General features: G+C 41.3%; 1 protein-coding gene across 1 annotated transcript in view; it reads right to left on the reverse strand.

Annotated features, from left to right (window-relative positions):
• Positions 1-15,371: 15,371 nt before the first annotated feature.
• BACE2 (beta-secretase 2) overlaps positions 15,372-21,154 on the reverse strand; it is a 42,308-nt gene continuing 36,525 nt past the window's right edge. Inside the window, exon 9 of the mRNA XM_054974052.1 lies at positions 15,372-19,397. Coding sequence (XP_054830027.1) covers positions 19,144-19,397 — 254 coding nt within the window. The 3' untranslated portion in view covers positions 15,372-19,143. The remainder of the gene's footprint in view (positions 19,398-21,154) is intronic.

Genomic DNA, 21,154 nt, shown 5'->3' on the forward strand with positions numbered 1-21,154 from the left:
AACCCTTCCTGCACTCCCTCTCATGATCTGCCTTGTATCACCTTTAAAATGAACATGGGAATAGATCCAGAGGAGTTAGCCGTGTTAGTCTGTAGTAGCAAAATAGTAAAGAAACCCTTCATACCCTCCATGCATCTGACGAAGAGAACTGTGGTTCTCGAATGCTTATGCTACAATAAAGTTGGTTAGTCTTAAAGGTGCTACTGGACTCTTTACTATATTGATGGGAATATGTTACATAACTGGGCTCACCTCTCAGTATGTGCCTTTAGATGATGGCATTTGTTTTTAAACTCTGTTATTAATTCCCCTGATAACCTTCAGGAAGGATGGGAAAGAATTGAAATATTTTAAAAGTAAAAGAAATACATTAAATAAACCAATTAGACACGTTATTTCAATGTGATAAATATCTCCCAAGGAAACATAATGTCCTAGTACCAACAACACAATGCCCAAGTGTTCTGAACAAGACATAGAACATGATTAGAAGGATCACTGTTAAAAAGTGGATAGAGCAGAAATACTGGTAGAACCGGTAAGAGTAAAATCTGAAGCAGCTGTGCATTTCCGGAGTCTTGCTTCACATTACTGTGGCCATATAACCAAGGCTGGGTCTTCCTGTTCAATTTAGAGAATCCTCATCCCACCCTTCTCCTCCCACCCACTCATTTAGCAGTGTTTGTGGGGAGTAGCATCTCTCCATGTTCAAGTGGGCATTCCTATATTGCACTGCAAGAACCTCTGCTAAAGGATGCTGATGAATTGTTTCTTTATAAGTGAACTATTTTTTTTTGTTTTCCCTTGCATTCATTTCAAAACATCACTTTAAAAACACTCATATTTACAAGCATTATGCACAAATTCTGTACTATTATATCCTTATTTTCTTAGTTCAAGTGTGTTCATAAGTTTGTTGATAGAATTTTAAAATGCTGAGAGATGATATTAGGCCCTTTTATACATTATATAGTAACAAACATGGGCTTACTATCAAGAGTACACAATAGTACAAAAGATACAAAAGTGTACCAGGTATCTGATAATGATCCCTAAAGTGCACTTGAGTTCTCAAACACCTTTTTGACATATTTGCACTTTACATTTTTACTTGTACATCTGAAAAAGTAGTGTGTGAAGACATCTCTACACGAATTGAGACCTGTAACTGCAATCATAAAGTGCACCACTCCTACCACAACTGGAGTCCATATCACAATACAACACAATATAAAAGCATTCCCCACCAGCTGTATGAGCCCTTTTTTTTTGTAGCACTCTAGGAACCTGCAAAACTTGCAATATCTATCTAAAAACCAGAGGAATTATGCCAGTTCCAGAACAGTATCCAGTTTATCATGTAGCATCTAGACCACGATTAATACGTTGCCATATTCATTACATACCAGAGCTGGAATAACTGAAAAATGTAACATAACCAAAAGCTAAATGCTAAAAATGTAACATAACCAAAAGCACACTGGGCACAAAACCTACTTATGACTCTCAGTTCCACTGGCATCCACTTTAAACCTCTCTTTTCAGGTTCAGGGCTGTCACAATATACCATCTGTATAGTCCCTAATTATCAGGCCCAAATCCATGCAGGATTCCTTCTCTCCTCTTCCCAAGGACTTCACCAAACAGGCAGCCAGTTCCCTCAATGCACTACCCCTCACCCAGCTGAATGCCCAGGGTTGTTGGAGTTAGGGAACTTGGTATTTCTTTCCCTTATACACTACCATCACTTAGTTAATTAGATATATTGGCTGTGGTCAGATAGAATTGTGTGTTCATGTGTGTGGTGTTTCCTTAAACTAATAATTTCCAACCAGCCAGGGTTAAAACAGAAAAGAGAATAACTTTTATTTACAAGATGAACACCATAAGAGTGACTTAAACATGAGTATACATTGTTATTAAGATGTGGTTACACTACAATGTAACAGGTGTCAGAAGCCAAATTTCTCCATTGCTGTCCTTCAGCAGTCTCAAAATCCCTCTCCCTTTCTAATGGATTTCAACTGCCACCAGTCCCAACATTCTATTACTTCTCGTTGGCTCTTTGTTGTTGGCAAGATGGAACTTAACTTGTCTGTTACACTACAATGAAGTAAGCTGATTTGGGTCCCCATTGGGGGGAAAAAAGGAAATAAATAAATAAATAAATAAATAAATAAATAAATAAATGTATCATGTCTCTCTTCCCAGGACAGCTCACTGTATCATTCATGCAGCTCCTAGGAAGAGGTAATTTTAATGCTGTTGGGCTTCATCATTTTATTGTATTATTTTACCTTGCAAGTTGCCTCCAGCAGCATATGATTTTTCTAAATCTACATGTAGTCTAGATAGCAACCCCCACCCCACCGACAACTGTGGGAATGTCCTAGTACTCTAATAATCAAAAACTTTGCTATACCCAAACTTGAATCATAATGACCAAATAATTTGCTTCAACTGGATAATGTACAAACATAGAGTCAATTCATTCTTAGAGCACAGAAGCAAAAAGCATACCTATGCAATTTGCACTGTATACTCTATATAAACAAGTCGGATGTGTTATTAACATGGGATTTTAATTAACTGTCTTCAGTATTTGTACTGATGGCATTATGAGAACTTGCCAACAATTTTTTTTGTTAATTAGTTAGGGGTTTTTGAAGATTAGAAAAAGACAAGTTATACAGCTAATGCAGAGCTAAACATTTAGCAACCTGGAAACCATAGCCCTCTGAAAGTGGCTACTTGGCCAATTCATTAAATCATTTGCTTGTTTGCGCCTTGCGGCTGCTTCACTCATAATGTTTTTAAAGCAAGCAGAGTTTTGTAAACTGTGCAAGACTACCACCTAGTGAATAACAGGATGCACTCCAGTTTTCAAGCTACATAGCAAACACAATAAAAGGTATTTAGGGCTAATACGCACCACAGAATTCAGTAATTTTACCCCACTTCTATTTCTACTGTTTTATATCTGAAACTGAATGAAAGATGGTACATGGAAGTTTGGAAACTAGTAGGAACACACACAGTAAAGAGCTTGTATTTATTTGTTAAACTAAAATAGCAAGTAAAAATAATTTTACATAGTGCACATCTGAGGAACTTTAAAGTACAAAATACCTATAGCTTAAAAAATCGAGTAGAGTTTTCTAGCATTTCATGTTATATAGTATCTCACCATTTTGGCTCCATTATGCGAATAATTTATATGTTTTGATTTATTAAAGTTACAGTTGTATTTTGGAGAAAATCTCAAGCCACATACATATCTTCACTAACTTCCTAGTGATTTCTAAGGCAAATATCATGCTTCCGCATGGCTTTTGATGCGCTTAGTGACCAATTTATTTGCAGGGAGAATACCACAGGAGTTGTACTTTATTCCACTGTTAACCTCCAAGCTACGTCTGTAGAGACTCCAAGTCACACCTTGTTGTCATGTTGAAACAAATGATATGTGGCAGATTAAGGACACACAGTACAGCTTACCAGCCACCATGCAGAAGAAATAATAAATAGTCTGCAATAGTTGATATGGTGATCATATCAACATATGACAAGACTCTTATAATTTTACCTACTCAACAGTAACATACCTTGCTTTATAAATACTATTTAAATTCTACTACAAAATAACACAATTCACCATTGGCCAATTCTACACTTCCAAGATATGTTTGGTTCAGGTGAGTAACCATGTTAATCTATAGCAGAAGAGCAAAATTCTCATCCAGCAGCACCATAAAGACCAACTAGATTTTAAGGGTATCTGCTTTTGAGAGTCAGAGCTAGAGTAATACACATCAACACAATGAAGTTGCCTTACATGGAATTAGACCATTAGTCTACCAAAGTCAGTATTGTCTTCTGTAATTGGCAATGGCTCCTGGGTCTCAGGTAGAGTTCTTTCATATCACCAACCATCTGTTCTGTTTAATTACAAGATGCTGGATATTGAACCTGAGACTTTTTGCATGCAAAGCAGATACTTTACCACTGAACCTCAGCCCCACCTTTGCTTCTGCAGTAAACTTCTAAGTATTGTTTTAATTGGATTGGATCTAACCAGCTTTCTTGCTGGTGAACAAAGGAGGAGGGGGGTATACTTTGGTCACCCAAAAAAGCTATGTTGGAGAACATGGGTCCTCCATAGACAAAAGTGATGTGGGATGGGGTCTATGTGAGAATTGCATGAGAGTGAGAAAAAATGGCTAGTTCACATCCATTCTATTCTCTCTTTACAGCACTACACAAAGTTTTTAGTATTGCAGAGGCTTTTTTTAAAAAAAGAAAACTGATACAGGACAATTCTTACCATTCATTATGGAATAGTAAATAAGTTCTATGGGGATCAGAAAATTTCTAGGTCTATTGATAAACACCTCTTTTCCCTGACCTTCTATCTCAGGATATCTGCTCAGCACAATTTCTTTATTCTTTTTACCATCAACCCCTGATTTTGTTGGCCTCTTTCCCATTCATCCCTAGCACCAGGACCAGCTCTTTTCTGCCAGTCACCTGACAACCAGGAAACCAGCTTTCTAGAATATAAAGGCTGAGAGCCAGGAGAAAAGAGATAATTCCACAAATCTCATCTCAGTCACCTGGAACAGCCTCAGAGGTAAGCCAGCCTCTTCCTGCGTTTCCTGCCACTCCATTAATCAGGGTGACTCAATGATTAATCAAGTTGCATTTAGGCACAAAAGATCCTGCTATATTTACATTCCTGCCAACAGAGACATAGGTTTACATTAATATCTTCAACTAAGTTTCCAGGCACTGGAAGCATATCCCAATACGTGACAACTGGAGTTTCTTCTAAAAACTGCACCTCAATCTGCCTCCTCCCCAGCACCAGGCTTCCTCTCTTTTTCTTATCTGAAAACATCCCCAGGACCTGGGAACTCCTCCTCTCTCCTTCTACCACTCAGAAATCATATCCAGAAATCATACCTGAATCATTGTCCTTTCCCCCAGGCCTGGGGATAAGCAATCTTTTGTTTCATTCAGATCCCATAACTGGAGCCAGAATCTGTCCCCAAAATTCACTTGTGAAATGCTCTATGCCGCTAGGGTTTGTACAGTTTTTTTTATTTTGTTAAGACCCTGTCTACTACAACGACACATTGATCTTGCCTTCCCAGTGGACCTTTGCCTGGCAATCAATGTCTGCTCAGAATCTGCTCTGTAGAGCTACTCAAAGACACATGCATGGTCATGCACACATGCAGCCCCAATTCTGGACTTCTGGGGTCCTGAGTCTTTGCATGCACAGATTACAGACTGATGTGGCATTTTTCCATGAAAGAAATCATGGTTTTAAAAAGGTTAAATGTATTAACTACAAATGGAGGCAAAACAGAAATTTAAAAGGCAATCAAAATATTTTGCAAGTAAAAATAAAATATCTACTTTGGCAAGTTCTAATCCAACAACGATGAAAAGGTATGATAATTAAGGTATTCAGTTATGGCTCATGAAGGTTCATCCATTAGAGAGTTGCATGGATGTGTACAGGTCTTTAGAGCATGGGGAGATGAAGAGGGGGGCAACAGAATGAAAGATACTGAAAGGAGGCAGCTGGGGGATCTGAGAGACGTGGGCATATTAGAGAGGGGCTGACAAGGGAACCAGGCAATTTGGAGAGGGGTGTTGGGAGAAACAAAGGGATGCTTCAGTGGCAAGAACAAGGAGCTGTGCCAGAGCAATGGGGTGGAAGAATATGAAGAACTTGGATGACAGTTAAAGGGATTAAGAAAAAGGGAGTTGTTAGATCGTACCTACCACTCTTGAAGAACGAATGCTCTCTCTTTAGTGGTGGAGGTAGGCTTAGATGAAAAAAAACCTGACCTTATATACCTAAGGAGCTGTCCTGTGATAGTTTTTGGAGTCATATTAAATTATTTGCTTGTTTCAGGCTTCAATAAACTTATTTACTTTGCTGATATTTGTTTGGGAACAAAATTTAACTGATCTTACAACTAACTCAAAACACAATGACTGAAAATTTGCTCCAGTTTTGCCATTAACTCAGGAGAGACTAATTACTCTCTTTGATGTGGTAAACATTGACTTGAAAATCCCTTTTAAGTGTTCTCTATTATTCATCCGTTGCTGTTACAAATACTAATCATACTTTTTGTGGCTGGATCTTAAACTACCTCAGCTTTAAAGATTAACCATCTTACAAAGGGTATCTCACTTAACTAATTTTAGTTGATGTTCTATTTCCTCTGTCTGATCAGATTGCTTCCACAATGGCCTTTTGAGCATCTGTACTCTGAATCTGAGGTGTGCACTGGGTGTGCATTTACATGGCTCTTTTCCTATGTTCTACGTCATCATTAAGCAGTAGGTGACTATCGGGGGTTCTGCCCCTAACAACGAGAACTATAAGCACCTTCTCTGCTCTCTCGCTTTACTTTTCACCTCTTTCCTTCTTGAGTGAGTGATGTACACTGCAGATTTGAAATATTTTTATCATGACTGCTTGAACATATTAATCATTCTGCTTCGATTTCACTTTATTCAGTACTTCCCTTGCATATTCAAAGTGCCTTTTCTCTTTGTCAAACTATTCTTTGGTTGGTTGTTGGGGGTTTTCCGGGCTGTATTGCCGTGGTCTTGGCATTGTAGTTCCTGACGTTTCGCCAGCAGCTGTGGCTGGCATCTTCAGAGGTGTAGCACCAAAAGACAGAGACTCTCTGTCTTTTGGTGCTACACCTCTGAAGATGCCAGCCACAGCTGCTGGCGAAACGTCAGGAACTACAATGCCAAGACCACGGCAATACAGCCCGGAAAACCCCCAACAACCATCGTTCTCCGGCCGTGAAAGCCTTCGACAATACATATTCTTTGGTTGTTCGATGTATTGTCGAAGGCTTTCACGGCCGGAGAACGATGGCTGTTGTGGGTTTTCCGGGCTGTATTGCCGTGGTCTTGGCATTGTAGTTCCTGACGTTTCGCCAGCAGCTGTGGCTGGCATCTTCAGAGGTGTAGCACCAAAAGACAGATGTCTTTTGGTGCTACACCTCTGAAGATGCCAGCCACAGCTGCTGGCGAAACGTCAGGAACTACAATGCCAAGACCACGGCAATACAGCCCGGAAAACCCACAACAGCCATTATTCTTTGGTTGGTCTTTCTAATGGTCTTTATCTAGACTGGGCATGTTACTTTAAGGTGTGAATACAACCTAAACCATCCACCCTTCAGAATGAGAGGTGGCAAAGGAAGATTTTCTTATATTAGTCTGAAGCTAGGACCATTCACATACACATGAAAACAGGGTTTTGTTTACTGTAACTGCTGTTCATTGACGTATTCTGTGCAGACACACATGGGACTGCGCATGTGCAGGCCTGCCGACCTGATATTTTTTCTTCCAAGTAGAGTCCACTAGGGGGCGCTCGTCCGCCGACTGTGCAGGCGCGGGCCTTCCCGCCCAAACGGCATCCGGCTACGGTGCCCCTTCACCCTCAGTTTCTCCACTGCTGCTGTCCAACCCAAAAACACAGGTCAGGAAGGACACAGCGGAGCAGGAGGGAGGGTTGTGTGTCTGCACAGAAGAAGTCAATGAACAGCAGTTACGGTAAGCAAAACTCTGTTTTCATTGTCTGTCTTCTGTGCAGCCCCACATGGGAGACTAACAAGTAGCTTACCTCGGAGGTGGGTGTGTCCCTCAAAGGAAGAGAGATTGGAGAACAGCTTGTCCCACTGAGGCATCCTTCCTCTCCATGACATCCATTGCATAGTGCTTTGCAAATGTCTCCGAGGAAGACCAGGTAGCAGCGTTACAGATGTCCCGCAGTGGGATGCCCTTCAGGAAGGCCGCCGAAGTAGACTGTGCCCTGGTAGAGTGTGCTTTAACCTCCAAGGGAGAAGGCAGGTTAGCCTGAGAGTAACAAGTCTTAATAGCCAGAGATACCCAACGAGAGATGGATTGAGAGGAGGCAGCCCTACCCTGTCTAGCACCAAAGTAACAGACAAACAGCTTCTTATCCTTCCTAAAGGCAGCTGTACGGTTCAAATAAAACAAAATCGCCATACGCACGTCCAGAGAGTGTAGGGCCCTTTCCGCCATGCTAGTCGGAGCAGGAAAGAAAACTGGGAGGACAATATCCTGTGAAGTATGGAATTGGGTTGCCACCTTGGGCCTAAAATGAATATCAGGTCTCAAAACCACCTTATTCTGGTGAATCTTAAGAAATGGAGGGTCAAACCTGAGGGCCGCTAGTTCACTAACCCTCCTTGTAGAAGTAATTGCTACTAAAAAGGCGACCTGAAGGGAGAGCCATTTCAGGTCATAAGTCACTAGAGGTTCGAATGGGGTCTTCATAAGTTCTGCTAGAACCAGCGTAAGGGACCGTTGGGGCACAACAGCAGTGGCCTGGGGAAACACATTATTTAACCCTCTCAGAAACGATTTGGACAGACTATGAGAGAAGACTGTCTTTCCATCAATTCTGTGATGAAACATCGAAATGGCGGCCAAATAAACCTTAACGGACGAGTTAGATAACCCATCATCTTTCAGGGACAACAAAAATTCAAAAATAGATGCCAACTGGCAGTCCCAGACATTTAGTCCCTTAGGGGCAGCCCAGGCCTCAAAACATTTCCACTTTACGGCATAAGACTTCCTGGTCATGTCTCGCCAAGCGTTAAGCAAGATTTGAGTCACTCTATCCGACATTCCCCCTTGCCCGGTAAGCGCCATGCTGTGAGATTCAGTCTGGGTAAATCATGATACCACGTCCCCCTGTCCGACAGAAGGTCTGGGCTGAGCTCAAAGTGGTAGGACTGACCCCGGGACAACGACAGCACATGCTGGTACCAGGGCTGGTGAGGCCAGAAGGGGGTCACCAGGATCACCTGGGAACCATCCCACTGAATCTTGCTGATGGTCCTTGATATCAGCGGGAAAGGGGGGAAGGCATAAAAGAGACGACCCCTCCAGATTAGTTGAAAGGCATCTCCCAAGGAGTGGAGACCTAATCCCCCCCTGGAACAGAACAGGGGGGCTTTCTTGTTGGACTCTGTAGCGAATAGGTCCACTTCCGGGAATCCCCACATCAGGAAGACTTTGTTCAAATAACAGTCTGTTAAAGTCCATTTGTAATTGTCCTGCACCATGCAGCTAAACTTGTCTGCAACAACGTTCTCAGTGCCGGGATAGAGCACTTCCTGGACGTGAGTGTGACTGGCCTGGGCCCATTCCCAGATGCGGATTGCCTCTTCGCACAGGACCCGCAAAGTCGTGCCACCCTGTCTGTTCAGGTAACACATGGCTGTACTGTTGTCCGTAAGGACTTGTACTGATTTCCCCTGTAGTGTATCTGTAAAGGCGATAAGGGCATAACAAATGGCCTTCAGTTCTAACAAGTTAATATGACTGCCCTGCTCAATGTCAGTCCATGTGCCATGGGCCCTAAGGGATCCACATTTTGCACCCCAGCCCACATTAGACGCATCAGTGGAAATGGTAATTTGGGCCTGCACTGGGGCAAAAGGAACACCTTGGAGGAGATTGGACTCCACACCCCACCAACCCAGGGAACGAATGATCCCCCCTAGGTATTGAGTACTTCCGGTTCTGTGAAGCTAACTCAAAGTCATGGACGGATAGGAACCACAATTGGAGTGGCCTCATATGTAAGCGGGCAAACGGGGTGACCGCCGTGGCAGAAGCCAGTAGGCGCTGTATGGTAGCCGCGGATTGGAACCTGCACCTCTTAGAAAGGGCAACCATCCTGCAGATCCTCTGTGCCCGCTTAGCCGGGAGGAAACCCTTATTGACAATTCCATCCAGCACCATACCAATGAAGGTAAGTCTCCTAGAGGGGAGAAGGGTAGATTTATCAAAATTAACCAAAAGCCCCAAACGGGAACAGGTGCGTACAACACTCTCTATCTGTTCCTGAAGGGCCTCAGCCGATGACGCAACCAGAAGCCAGTCATCAAGATAGGGGTACACTGTGCAACCCTGCTTTCTAAGGTAAGCCACCACAGTAGATATGCACTTCGTAAAGACCCTGGGGGCGGAGGACAACCCAAAGGGCAAAACCTGATACTGGAAAACCTTGTCCCTGCAAAGGAACCGAAGGTACTTTCTATGATCTGGGTGAATAGCTATATGGAAGTATGCATCCTTTAAGTTTAGGACAGCAAACGACATATCATCTGGCATAAGCTGTAGCACAGTGGCCAGCGTGAGCATCCTAAACTTTTTAGCCTTGACAAATTTATTCAACCTCCTCAGGTTGAGGATAGGGCGTATACCACCATCTTTTTTGTCCACCAGGAACATCCTGGAGTAAAATCCCAGAGGGGAAGCATTAGGGGGAAGAGGTTGAATTGCCCCCTTCTCTTGTAAGGCTAACACTTCGGCTTGCAATTTGTCCGAAGAGGTTTGCTGAGAAAAATCAGGCAGAGACAATTCAGGGTAACTTTCAAACTGAACTTTATAGCAAACTGAAATGATGCTCAAAACCCAACTATCACTGGTAACTTTGGCCCAAGCCGGCGCAAATGTAGAAAGTCTGTCCCCAAACACCACAGACCGTCCGTCATTTAGTCAGAACTGCTTGGTCTGACCAGGGGTTTCCTTAGGAGCCGAGCCTTGCCAGTCGCGACGGGCCCTGTTATTAGGTCTCCTACGTTAGTAGGGAGCATAAGCCTGTTGGTAAGGCCTGTAGGACCCATAAGGAGGATACGGGTGGAACCTCTGGTAGCGCCCCCTGTAGTTCTGGTAGGAATGGTATTGGGTGCGGTGATCAGTTGGCTGTCTGGAAGGAAGAATGCCATAGGATCTAGCCGTGAGGCGATCTTTACGCTTTTGCGACAGGTAGTCATCTGTCTTAGAGGAAAACAGGATCTGCCCTTCGAAGGGCAGGTTCTCTACTTTATTGCGTGTCTCCACAGGCAAGGCCGTGGTGCGGAGCCAGGAATGTCTGCGCAAAACAATAGCTGACGCGAGTGATCGGGCTGCTGTATCAACAGAGTCACAGCCGGTGTTAATCTGCTGCCTAGACAGACGCAAGGCCTCATCCATAATAACTTTAGCCAAGGGCCTCTGGTCATCGGGTAACTTCTCGAGGAAGACGGCCACTTGGTTCCACAGGAAGATCTGGTACGCTCCCATGATGGCCGAGTAGTTTGCAATTTTCAAGGTCAGTGCTGCCGAGGAATAGATCTTCTTCCCCAGCGCATCAAGCTTCCTGCTCTCCTTGTCTGCAGGGACCGCATGCGTGCTCTGGCGTTGTCTCGCCTGCATCTCCTCAGTGACTAATGATGAAGGAGGAGGATGAGAAAAAAGGTAAGGACAGTCATTGTCCCTGGTCTTATAGAGGGCCTCCAATTTCCTCGAGGTAGGATATACAGAGGCAGGTTTTTCGCAGGTCGAGGTGATGACCTCTACCAGACCCTCAGTCATGGGGAAGGCAATGGTGGACGGATTGCCAGATTGCACATACTGGAGGATCTTGTCTTTGGGTTTTGGGTTGGTAGTAGAAACTTCTATCTCCAGACACCGAGCCATACGGAGCATCTGTTCCGCGTAGAGTCTATAATCCTTGGATGGGGACACCCGCCCGGTTCCGACAATAATATCCTCCGGTGACGGATCCGAAGGAGGGCTAGGACTCGGTTCTCGGATCCTATCCGAAGAATGATGCGAGAGACCTCTTTCAGGAGAGTCATAACGTGAGTATACACTACGACCCCCCCCCCAGTCCTCCCTGCCAGAAAATGGAGAGTATGATTGGTGTGATCTTGGGTAGTCTGATCGATCAGCAAAGTAATCTCTACTGCCAAAATGAAGGGATAGGTCCCCCCGAAAGGGATAATCCCTATGGCTGGTCACCATCTCCCCCTCCTCTCCAGACGACGAGCAGGATGGAGATCTCACCCAAGGAGAAGGTGTCTTTGGTATATCCCAAGAAGAATGATCGGTCTGAACTGATGTAGACAGACAATGTTTGGACTTCTTTTTCGCCTTCTTCCCTGCAGAAGCCTCGATCGAAGATGCCGAACTACGCTTCCGATCCTTCCGCTCCCTCTTCTCCGACAAGGTAGGTTCCAGAATCGGATCAGATCCAAGGGCGACCATGGGACGCTCAGCCGAGCGATCCGTGCCCTTAGATTTTGCCAGCTTAGTGGATAGAGGAGCCGGATCCGAGGGCATCGGGTCCGGAATCTTCGGTTCCATCTCGCTCGGTTCCTTCCGAGACGGCAGTATTGGATCTGACGACGCTTTCTTGGCTTTCGGAACCGGCGGAGCTGTAGACTCCGAGTGCGAGGAAGACCTGTCTCGGTGCTTACGGACCGGAGCCGGATCCGAGTCCGCTTAAAGAGTTGAGGGGACCATTGGGCTCTTCGGATCCGACGTGTTCACGTGGGCCCTTTCCGGGGAGCACGGTCTATGGGAAGGAGTACTGCGGACCGAGCTTCCAAGGGAAGGCAGTTTTGGAGAGGAAGAAGGAGCCCCGGTAGCACTCATGGCCCGATTCCATAGCAACGCCTGTAATCTATGCTTCCTCTCGGCCCTGGCCTTGGGGGTAAAGCGTTGGCAGTGCTCGCATTCCTCCACACTGTGGGCCTCCCCTAGGCACTCCAAACAAACCGAATGACTGTCAGTTTTGGTCATCTTGGTGGAGCAGGTAGCACAGAGTTTAAAAAGGGCTCTCTCAGACATCTTGAGAGAGGATCTCACCAAGAAAAAAGGACGATGATCTTCTAAACGCACTTTCGATTTCTCTCCACAGCGAACTAGAACTACTACACTGGTCGGTGGCAAAAGAGAAACTGAGGGTGAAGGGGCGCCGTTGCCGGATGCCGTTTGGGCGGGAAGGCCCGCGCCTGCGCAGTCGGTGGATGAGCGCCCCCTAGTGGACTCTACTTGGAAGAAAAAATATCTGGTCAGCAGGCCTGTGCACGCGCAGTCCCATGTGGGGCTGCACAGAAGACGGACAATGAACAGGAACATTCCAGACCACACATACTAACAAATTAATTTGTGTGAAACAAATATTGTACAGAATGACAATTTAAGTTAAATAACTTGTGCATTCAAAACTCAGATGTTGGAGAGAAGCTAGGTCAAAACATCTGGAATGCTGATTTTATATGTGCAGGGATTTCATTTGTTAATGTTTGGAAGAATGCAAATTTTCAATTCCCAGACATATCACACATTTTTGCTCTACATGGTGTTACGAACCATGACTAATATATATGATTTTATGCTGGGAGTGGGAGGCTATCCTCATCCGGTGGCTTAATGTAATCTGAAGAACAAGCTTCCTGTTAAAATTGGAAGTAGTAGTTTTTATCAGCAAAATGATTCTCCAGTACAATTGGCAAAAAGGTTGCTTTGTTTTTCTAAGTATACTTGATATACCTCATAACAAAACACACATTGATTCTTGTTGGGTTTATTATCTCATTTGTTACATTGAGGCATGAAGATAACCGATTTTCTCATGAAAAGCTACTACCTGGCTGGCTCAAAGCTATAAATTTAGTTTTCAAAAATACCTTTTGTTGTATTAATACAACAATAAATGTTAATTATGTATAATGCCTCTGTCTACAAAGGATAACTTGCTTGTAGTTTTCTGATGGAGAAAATGAGGAGGATGCAGAACTTTCATTTCATGAGAACAGAAGCACTGACAACTTTCTTAAAGACTGCTCCTAATCAACATCTGCTGACATTGATTTGGACCAATCTTTAAGCAAGTTGTCAGTGCTTCTGTTCTCATCAAACAGAAGTCATAGTGGTCTTAATATCATTCTCCCCGCCCCCCAAATTGGCATAGAGATTATTCTATAGGAAATAACATTCTGGGGAATCAGCAGATACATCTCTGCTGCCTCTCATTCTTTGTATGAGTTCATTGAAGCTACAGGAGTTACTTTCAGTAACACACAATTTGGAAACAAAGATGTTAATAGAAAGTAATTACTTCTAATTACAAGGTGAAATGAATTTGTATGATGTAGATTCTTTACTTGCTACATACTAAAGATAACTATTCTATGTAATCTTTTTATCTTATAGATTATTCTGAATGTAATGATCACTTCAAGGACAATTGGCATGTATTTAAACAAGTCTGAAAGCTGTTGTCATTATTTTATAGCTAAAAACTGCATTCTTCACTGGAAAACCTGTGTCAATACAGCAAAATATCTTTTGAAAACTAAACATACAGCTTTGAACCAGCCAGCTAGTAGCTCTTCATGAGAAGATTAATAGGATATCTACATGCCTCAACATAACGAACCTACCTCCACCTGATAATCACTAAGCTTCTTCCAATTTTAATAGGAAGCTTATACTTCAGCAAGTATATATGGAAAACAAAGAAAATAGTGCTACATGGCTACATTACATCATTAAGCCACAGGGTGAGGATAGCTCCCCACCCCCAGCATTAAATCATATATATTAGTCATGGTTGGTCACACCATGCAGAGCAAAAATGGTGTATGACATCCAAGGCTAAGATAGCTTTTCTGCCAACAACTGGGAGAAGTCTACAAAAATTAAAATGGGATTGGCAATGTCTGTACATGCCGATATCACATAAAGAATACCCTTGTAAGATTTGCCAGCCATGCTGTGTTGCCTAGACAGCCCAACAAAACACTAAGACCCATGAAGTGGTGAAGGGTGAGGAGTAGCAGATAGAAGTGATGAAAAAGGGATCATGGGGCTGTGAGGAGTGAAAGGGAAGAAAAAGTGGCCCCAGGGGTGAAGTGGTGGAGATAGCAGGAGTCCTGAATTGTAGAGGGAGAGACCACTGGGTCTGGAAGCGAGGAAAAGGAGAGACAGTGGCTCCTAGTGAGAGATGAAGAAAAGCAACAGATCAGGATGAGAAGGGAAGAATGAAGATAATGGAGGTAACCCAGCATGGGGGATTGGATCAAATACAGGGGCAAATGTAAAAGAAGCAGAAGTAGAAACAGCATGTGGGGACAGGAGGGGTACAGAATGGCATTTCCACTCCCTCCACCACAAGTCTGCTTGAGTTCCCCGTTGTTTAATATATATCTGACCTTGCGGGCACATTTATAAGCAAAGTTTCATTACAGAGTATCAGGAATGACCAACATTTTTTAATTCTATTTTTACACATATTAAAAAGAATGTCAAATGATGTGAGCTGATATAATTGCAAGGTGCCACAATGTGTTAAAATGAAAATTTAGATATTACATGTATTATTTACATATTGACAGGTAATATCCAGCTAAATCCTTGGCAAGTGCTATTTTTGTGTAGAGGTTTTGGTGAGAAGAAGAAAATGGAATTAATCCATCAGTTTACAAATCTGACAGGAAAAAACAGAAAGAGGGTTGTGGAATGTAATAGATTTATTCTGAATTGTAAGTGGAATGACACTCTGGATTACTCTTTAGGCAGCCATGGAAATCAGAAATAATTAATTGATTAAACAATTAAAAGTTTTGATATATTTCAACACACAAGAAAATATCATTCTGCATTATTTAAAATTGCCAATGTTAGGCTGTAACCCGTTTTAGACAACAGTTAGAACATTAAATAATGAAGATTATCTCTGGTCTTTATAACATCACTTTTATCTCCACTTTTCAGCCTCTTTGGATTAGTTTAGAATGCTAAACGTTAAGCTTAGAAGTTTGACTCCTTGAAAATGAGTCACTTGGTCATTCTAGATTACCATTGAGCAGGTCTTCTCTATGGAAATAAGTGAGGCTTGAACATAGGCAATAAATCAGTAAGATAAAAAAAATTATATTTACAAATCGTGACAATAAGCTTTCATTTCTGTTGAAAATACCCCTTGAGATTCAACAAGCTTACTTTACGTCTACTGATAAGTACGCAAAGGTAGCATTTCATAATGGAAAAAGGCAAAGGATGCTAAGAACATTTGGTGGAGTCTCAGTTTAGTATCCACTAAGCCCACAGGAGACCAAAAGGCAGAAATATTATTTCTAATTTGCCCAGAAATTCATTTCCCTATAATTAATTAACATTTAATATCTTTTGCAGGCTAAGTGCATTTTTAAACTGCTTTGTATTAGACTTCAATTGGCCTTACACTATACAATGTGCAGGAAAAAAAATGCCAACCTACACCGTTTTCTCTGTTATGTTATTCAATTCACAAAAGGTGATCTACAGAGTTAGTAGGAGAATTTCCTGTGACAGCAAGCGTGAGCCAAGGCATGTGATTCGATGCCTCATCAGATCAAACTGTGGCTGGGTTGCACCATTTCTAACTGTAGATGATGAAAGCACATCTTTTAATTGCCCCTCTCATGAAAAACGCCCTGTACTCATTTACTTATATACATACATAAAACAAATACACACAACTAGAATGTCAGTGTAAAGGTGAAAAGGTTACAAAAAACCTCCTAAACTTTTAATAACCCACCATTTAAAAATGTTAATCACCTACAATCTAATGGTACAGTCCAGCAAGAGAGACCATAATAAGGCAGCAAGCCATGCCTTTTGCCTCTAAGACAAAATCTCAGACTGTGCTCCAATTTGAATGTTTCCCTTGTTTAACTCATTTCACTTAAATATTTCTTTAAAAACAGACAACAAACTTGAGATTTCTGCATTGACAGAACTTGTAGACTGAAGATTAAGCATAGCCATTTTATGTTTTTCTGTGCATAAAATAAAAAATAAAATGTTAGAATAAAAAAGAATAACCATGTCCAAATTATGTGTTTCAAAAAAGATATATTTTGTTGGACAAAACAACTCTTAATCCTGCCCCTCTAAGTGAATGGTTTTAGGCAAGTCTTTTTTTTTTCAAATTTAGTTTCTTCAAAGAACTTTTACAACAAAGGAAAAACATCTGTAAAAACTGTGAGCAAGCCTGGATGATGCAGCATCAAGTGCAGTTTCTGAAGCTAAATAATGGAACCTTGTCAGTGAAGCCATCACTGATCCTGTTGCCTGAGCAATGGAGCAGTACCCACCTGAATATATGCCAACGTACATCTCAATTTTAAAAGATGGATGGAAGTTATGTTATAAGCAAGTGTTGAGACAGCACAGTGTATGTTAGCTGCATTTTTGTGGCAAGGGATTCCATGAAAAGTCACACTGTAACTAAGATTATTGCTTATATAATTCAAGTATCTGTAGTTTTTTGTCCTCATCAGTGATGAGTGAATTAATAGGCACTGATGTATAATACTGAGGTATAAAAATTGAATGGTAATTTGCTATCACTATTTTTTTCACTACTGGAGAACTAATATACATCTTTCAAGATTGCCAGTTCTTCCCCCTAAAGCCATTAGTTTACAGCTTATCTCTCACTGCTCGCATACAGTATTATATGTAAAAACACTGAATTAAGAAAAGCAAGAGTAGCTGTAAAGATCAAAACTTGGAAAACTGATTTCTGTGAAAAGAAAAAGTTACCAGCCAGTGTAAGCAATTATTTTCCATACATATGCTTGGACTTCACAACTCTATATAAATGCCCAGTCATATATATGTAGGAAATATTTCAAGTGTAATTATTGCTGGGTGCAGAGTGGAAAGTTAATTTGGTTCTTGATTCCTGTGAATATTGAGGAGTAGAGCCACTTTATTGCTTCTAGGGAATCTCTTTTATACTTTACTAAAAATCTATCCAGGCACGCAATTTTGGTTTTAAACACATTTTCAGCTCTTTTACTAATTATGGCCTTTTTACAGAAGTGTCTAAACTTGTGTCAACTGTGTTAGAAAAAGTCAGCACAAACGCCTGCGGGTGTGCTGTTGCCAGGTTCTAAATTCAGCACTGGTAGGATTTTAGCATGCCAGCACTGACATTTATGAGTAGAATTTGGTACAATTGTGCAAAAAGACTTTACAGAGCCAGCCTAAGCTGAGTTATACCTTTCTAATCCCATTGACTTCAATGGGAAAAGGGTGCTACTTCGTTTAGGGTAAAATCAGTTAATGTCCTATTTGCTGTCACCAATACCAGGCTTTCTCCTCACACCCACAGGCACCTTTGCTCATGTTAATCAAGGGTTCAATCATCTAAGCTCACTGGCTTTTCATTAAAGACCCTCCCACCTTTTCCAATCATGGCCTTTGCCAAATGGGCCACCTTTCAGCAGAAGAGACTGTATTGTGTTCAGTTCAATGTCTAGTCAGTAGAGATATCCAAAAGGTGTAAAGAGAGAAACTTGCCCTTATAACGCATCTGTTTTTCCAGATGCACATACAAAGGCTGAGTGAACATATCCTAAGACTGCTTATGCATGAATTCAGAAACAGGAAGCTAATATGAGTGGTAAAGTCAAATGTTTTAAAAATGCCATTAATTAGAAAAAAAGCTCAAAGGGAATGCTGAAAGGAGGTGGGCTTGTGCCTTGTTTTGGTGGGAAAGGATCTTTCCTATTTCAAGAACTCTTCTGTCTGCATCATATTTGTGAATAGCATCTTTGTAAATTAAGAGGTAGTCTAGTTTTATATTAAGGCTTCTCAATAGGGTTGGGTTTCTGTGCTTTTTCCTACTTCACCTCTTGTGAGAGTTTGGATCTTTTGAAAGTAACTGATACTGTCATGCATCTGAAAGAAAAAGAACTCTTTTTAGTCCGACATGTATCTTTCCTCTGTATAGAGGACTGATCTTTTCTTCTGGCCACTGATTTAAAACTGCTTCAAAACAAGAATATCTTTATTTAAATGTGGCTAAGGAGAAAAACAAGGGTCAATAATGCATCATTCTGATTTGACACTCAAAGTTCAATCAACAACTTACCAAAACCATGGCAACAGGGGGAGAGGTTTGATGGTATGTAAAGAAGCCAACCTTGTTGGAATTAGGATACAAAGTTTTGCATTTTTTAAAAGACTAAGCGCATAAAGACTCGAATGATTGTTTTCCAGAAACAGTGGAATAGCACTTGCAATTGTTATGTACATTTGGTTCAAAACTCTGCTTAGAAACAGAAGTTTAAAATTATGATACAGTAGAATCAGAGGATATCTTGTAGTAGAATATGATATTGAAATTCTTAAAGAGTGGGACCTGAACTTCTAGCTTTGGTTGAGATAGCCACACTTAATTTCAGTAAGCAGAAATGACAAGGATTCCTTGTTTTTTGATCAAATTCCTCATTTCCATCGATGTCGTACTAAGGATGATTCATCATTTACTATGTCATTTTCAGTGTAACGATGTCGAAAACGAGGTGGAAGCAGAAGCAAAATAATTAGGAGGAGGAGGACTAGTCCACAGAAACTCATAAGTGCGTATGACACAATCCATAGTAATGGTTCATGGAAAGACATAGTAGACACACAGTTGCTTGCTACATCTGCAGTTGTGAAAGGGCCTTCAATCTCCGATACTGGTAAACCACCAACTTCTAAAAGATAAAAAAAGGAAAGAAACATTTAAAATTGATTTTTTTTAAAAAAAACCTACTAATAAATTCTAGCTATTATATACATGTAAATATTTAGTGTTAACAGATCCCTCTCTATGTTAAATTTAAGTTATGGAATATCTGCATGTTTAATAGAACCAGCCAATTACAGAAATAAAACTAAGCTACTCTTTAATCCTAAAAGCAAAAAAAGTGAACATTTTGCTTTTCTCCTTCTTGAAAAATGAATTATATCAAGGCTGCTATTTCCTTCTTCCTCATGAACATCAGAACAATTCAGTCTTTAACATGACTTCCAACTCACCTCGTGTCTCCCATGCCAAATAATTTAACTGAAATATAATGGATAATTTAAGCTTATCAAATAATATGCTTAATTGGAGGTGCACCCACTTAGTATGATGTTGCTTTTTTCCAGAGGGATCTCTCTTTCTCACCAATAAAATAAGAAAGAAACAAAAACCCTGTTCACATATGACTTTGCACTTGGCAATCCTTTCCTGTGTCACTAGATAAGACAGGTGGAGAATATCAATGATAAACACACTTACTGCTGCTGTCTAGCTCATCACAATTTCTTCGCAGTCTCTATCAATTTGTATTGTGCCACTTTTCTCCCAGTCATAGCTCTAGGGCCCCTTTAACAAGTAGAACTTTCAGGTATTTATTTCCTAAGTGATTGTAGCACAAAACCCAAAAGCAAAACATGAGGTCCCAGAAGTCTAGGGCTGGCAAAGGAAACTACGGGTGTTTCCATATTGGTTATCTGCCCTGAGTTTGATACTGTTGGGTTTCTTTTTCTGCATCCCTACAGCATTGTGTTGCATTCATGCACCTCCCAGGGTTTCCCTAGCTTTTCTCCAATCCTTTCCAAACCTACTTTGCTCCAAAGTTTTGGGAAAGATCAAAGCAGTCTAGATGGCTGCTGAATTGGTAGGAAATCAGATTTTCACAGCCCATCCCAGGCAGCAGCCATTTTCCCTGGTAAGGTCATTCCATTTACCTGTCACATTTTTTAAAAAAATGGTGACTGAATAGGGTTATATCACTATACTATTATACCAATATGTATATCAGGTTTTCTGAATTCTTAGCTTCCATTTTTTTTTAAAAAAATCTCTCTCTCCTTTTGCTGAGGAAGGGGAAAAAGGCATATCTTTGCAAAGAAATGTGCTGAAGATTTACTTTTTAAAAAGAGAATCTTCAGAGAATCTGATAATGTTATGGTATAATAGTATAGTGGTATAAAATTATGCAACTGCCAATTTACAAAACTACAACGGAATCCTGCCATGTGGAAGCCCTGTAGCGGCTACACTTTGTTGGCAGTCACAGCAGCAACGGGAATATCACACAAGTCTACCCTCATATGGAAAATAAATACAATTTCCTTACTGATACCACACTGCAGCTGTCCTCTAAACATTTATTGAGATTACCAAATCACACATATCCTGAAATTTTCCCTTTCCTAATAAGAATCTGAGTGGACTATTTCTGAGTTCTTTCAATATATATTTTGAATTTTATTTGCAAACATCTTCTTATCTAAGAACGATAATTTCTGTTCTTGTTTACGTCTCTGAGACAGAAGCTTGACAGCATAATGGCCTCATGCAGTATACCAAAAAGTAACATTACTTTTTCCAGAATTATATGAGGCAAGCTGCCCAATTTTTCTTGTCTGCATTCTTTTAACTGCATGCCATAGCACTCATGTAAACTGATTTTGAAAG

Source organism: Eublepharis macularius, chromosome 3, assembly GCF_028583425.1.
Source record: "Eublepharis macularius isolate TG4126 chromosome 3, MPM_Emac_v1.0, whole genome shotgun sequence".
Taxonomy (NCBI): domain Eukaryota; kingdom Metazoa; phylum Chordata; class Lepidosauria; order Squamata; family Eublepharidae; genus Eublepharis; species Eublepharis macularius.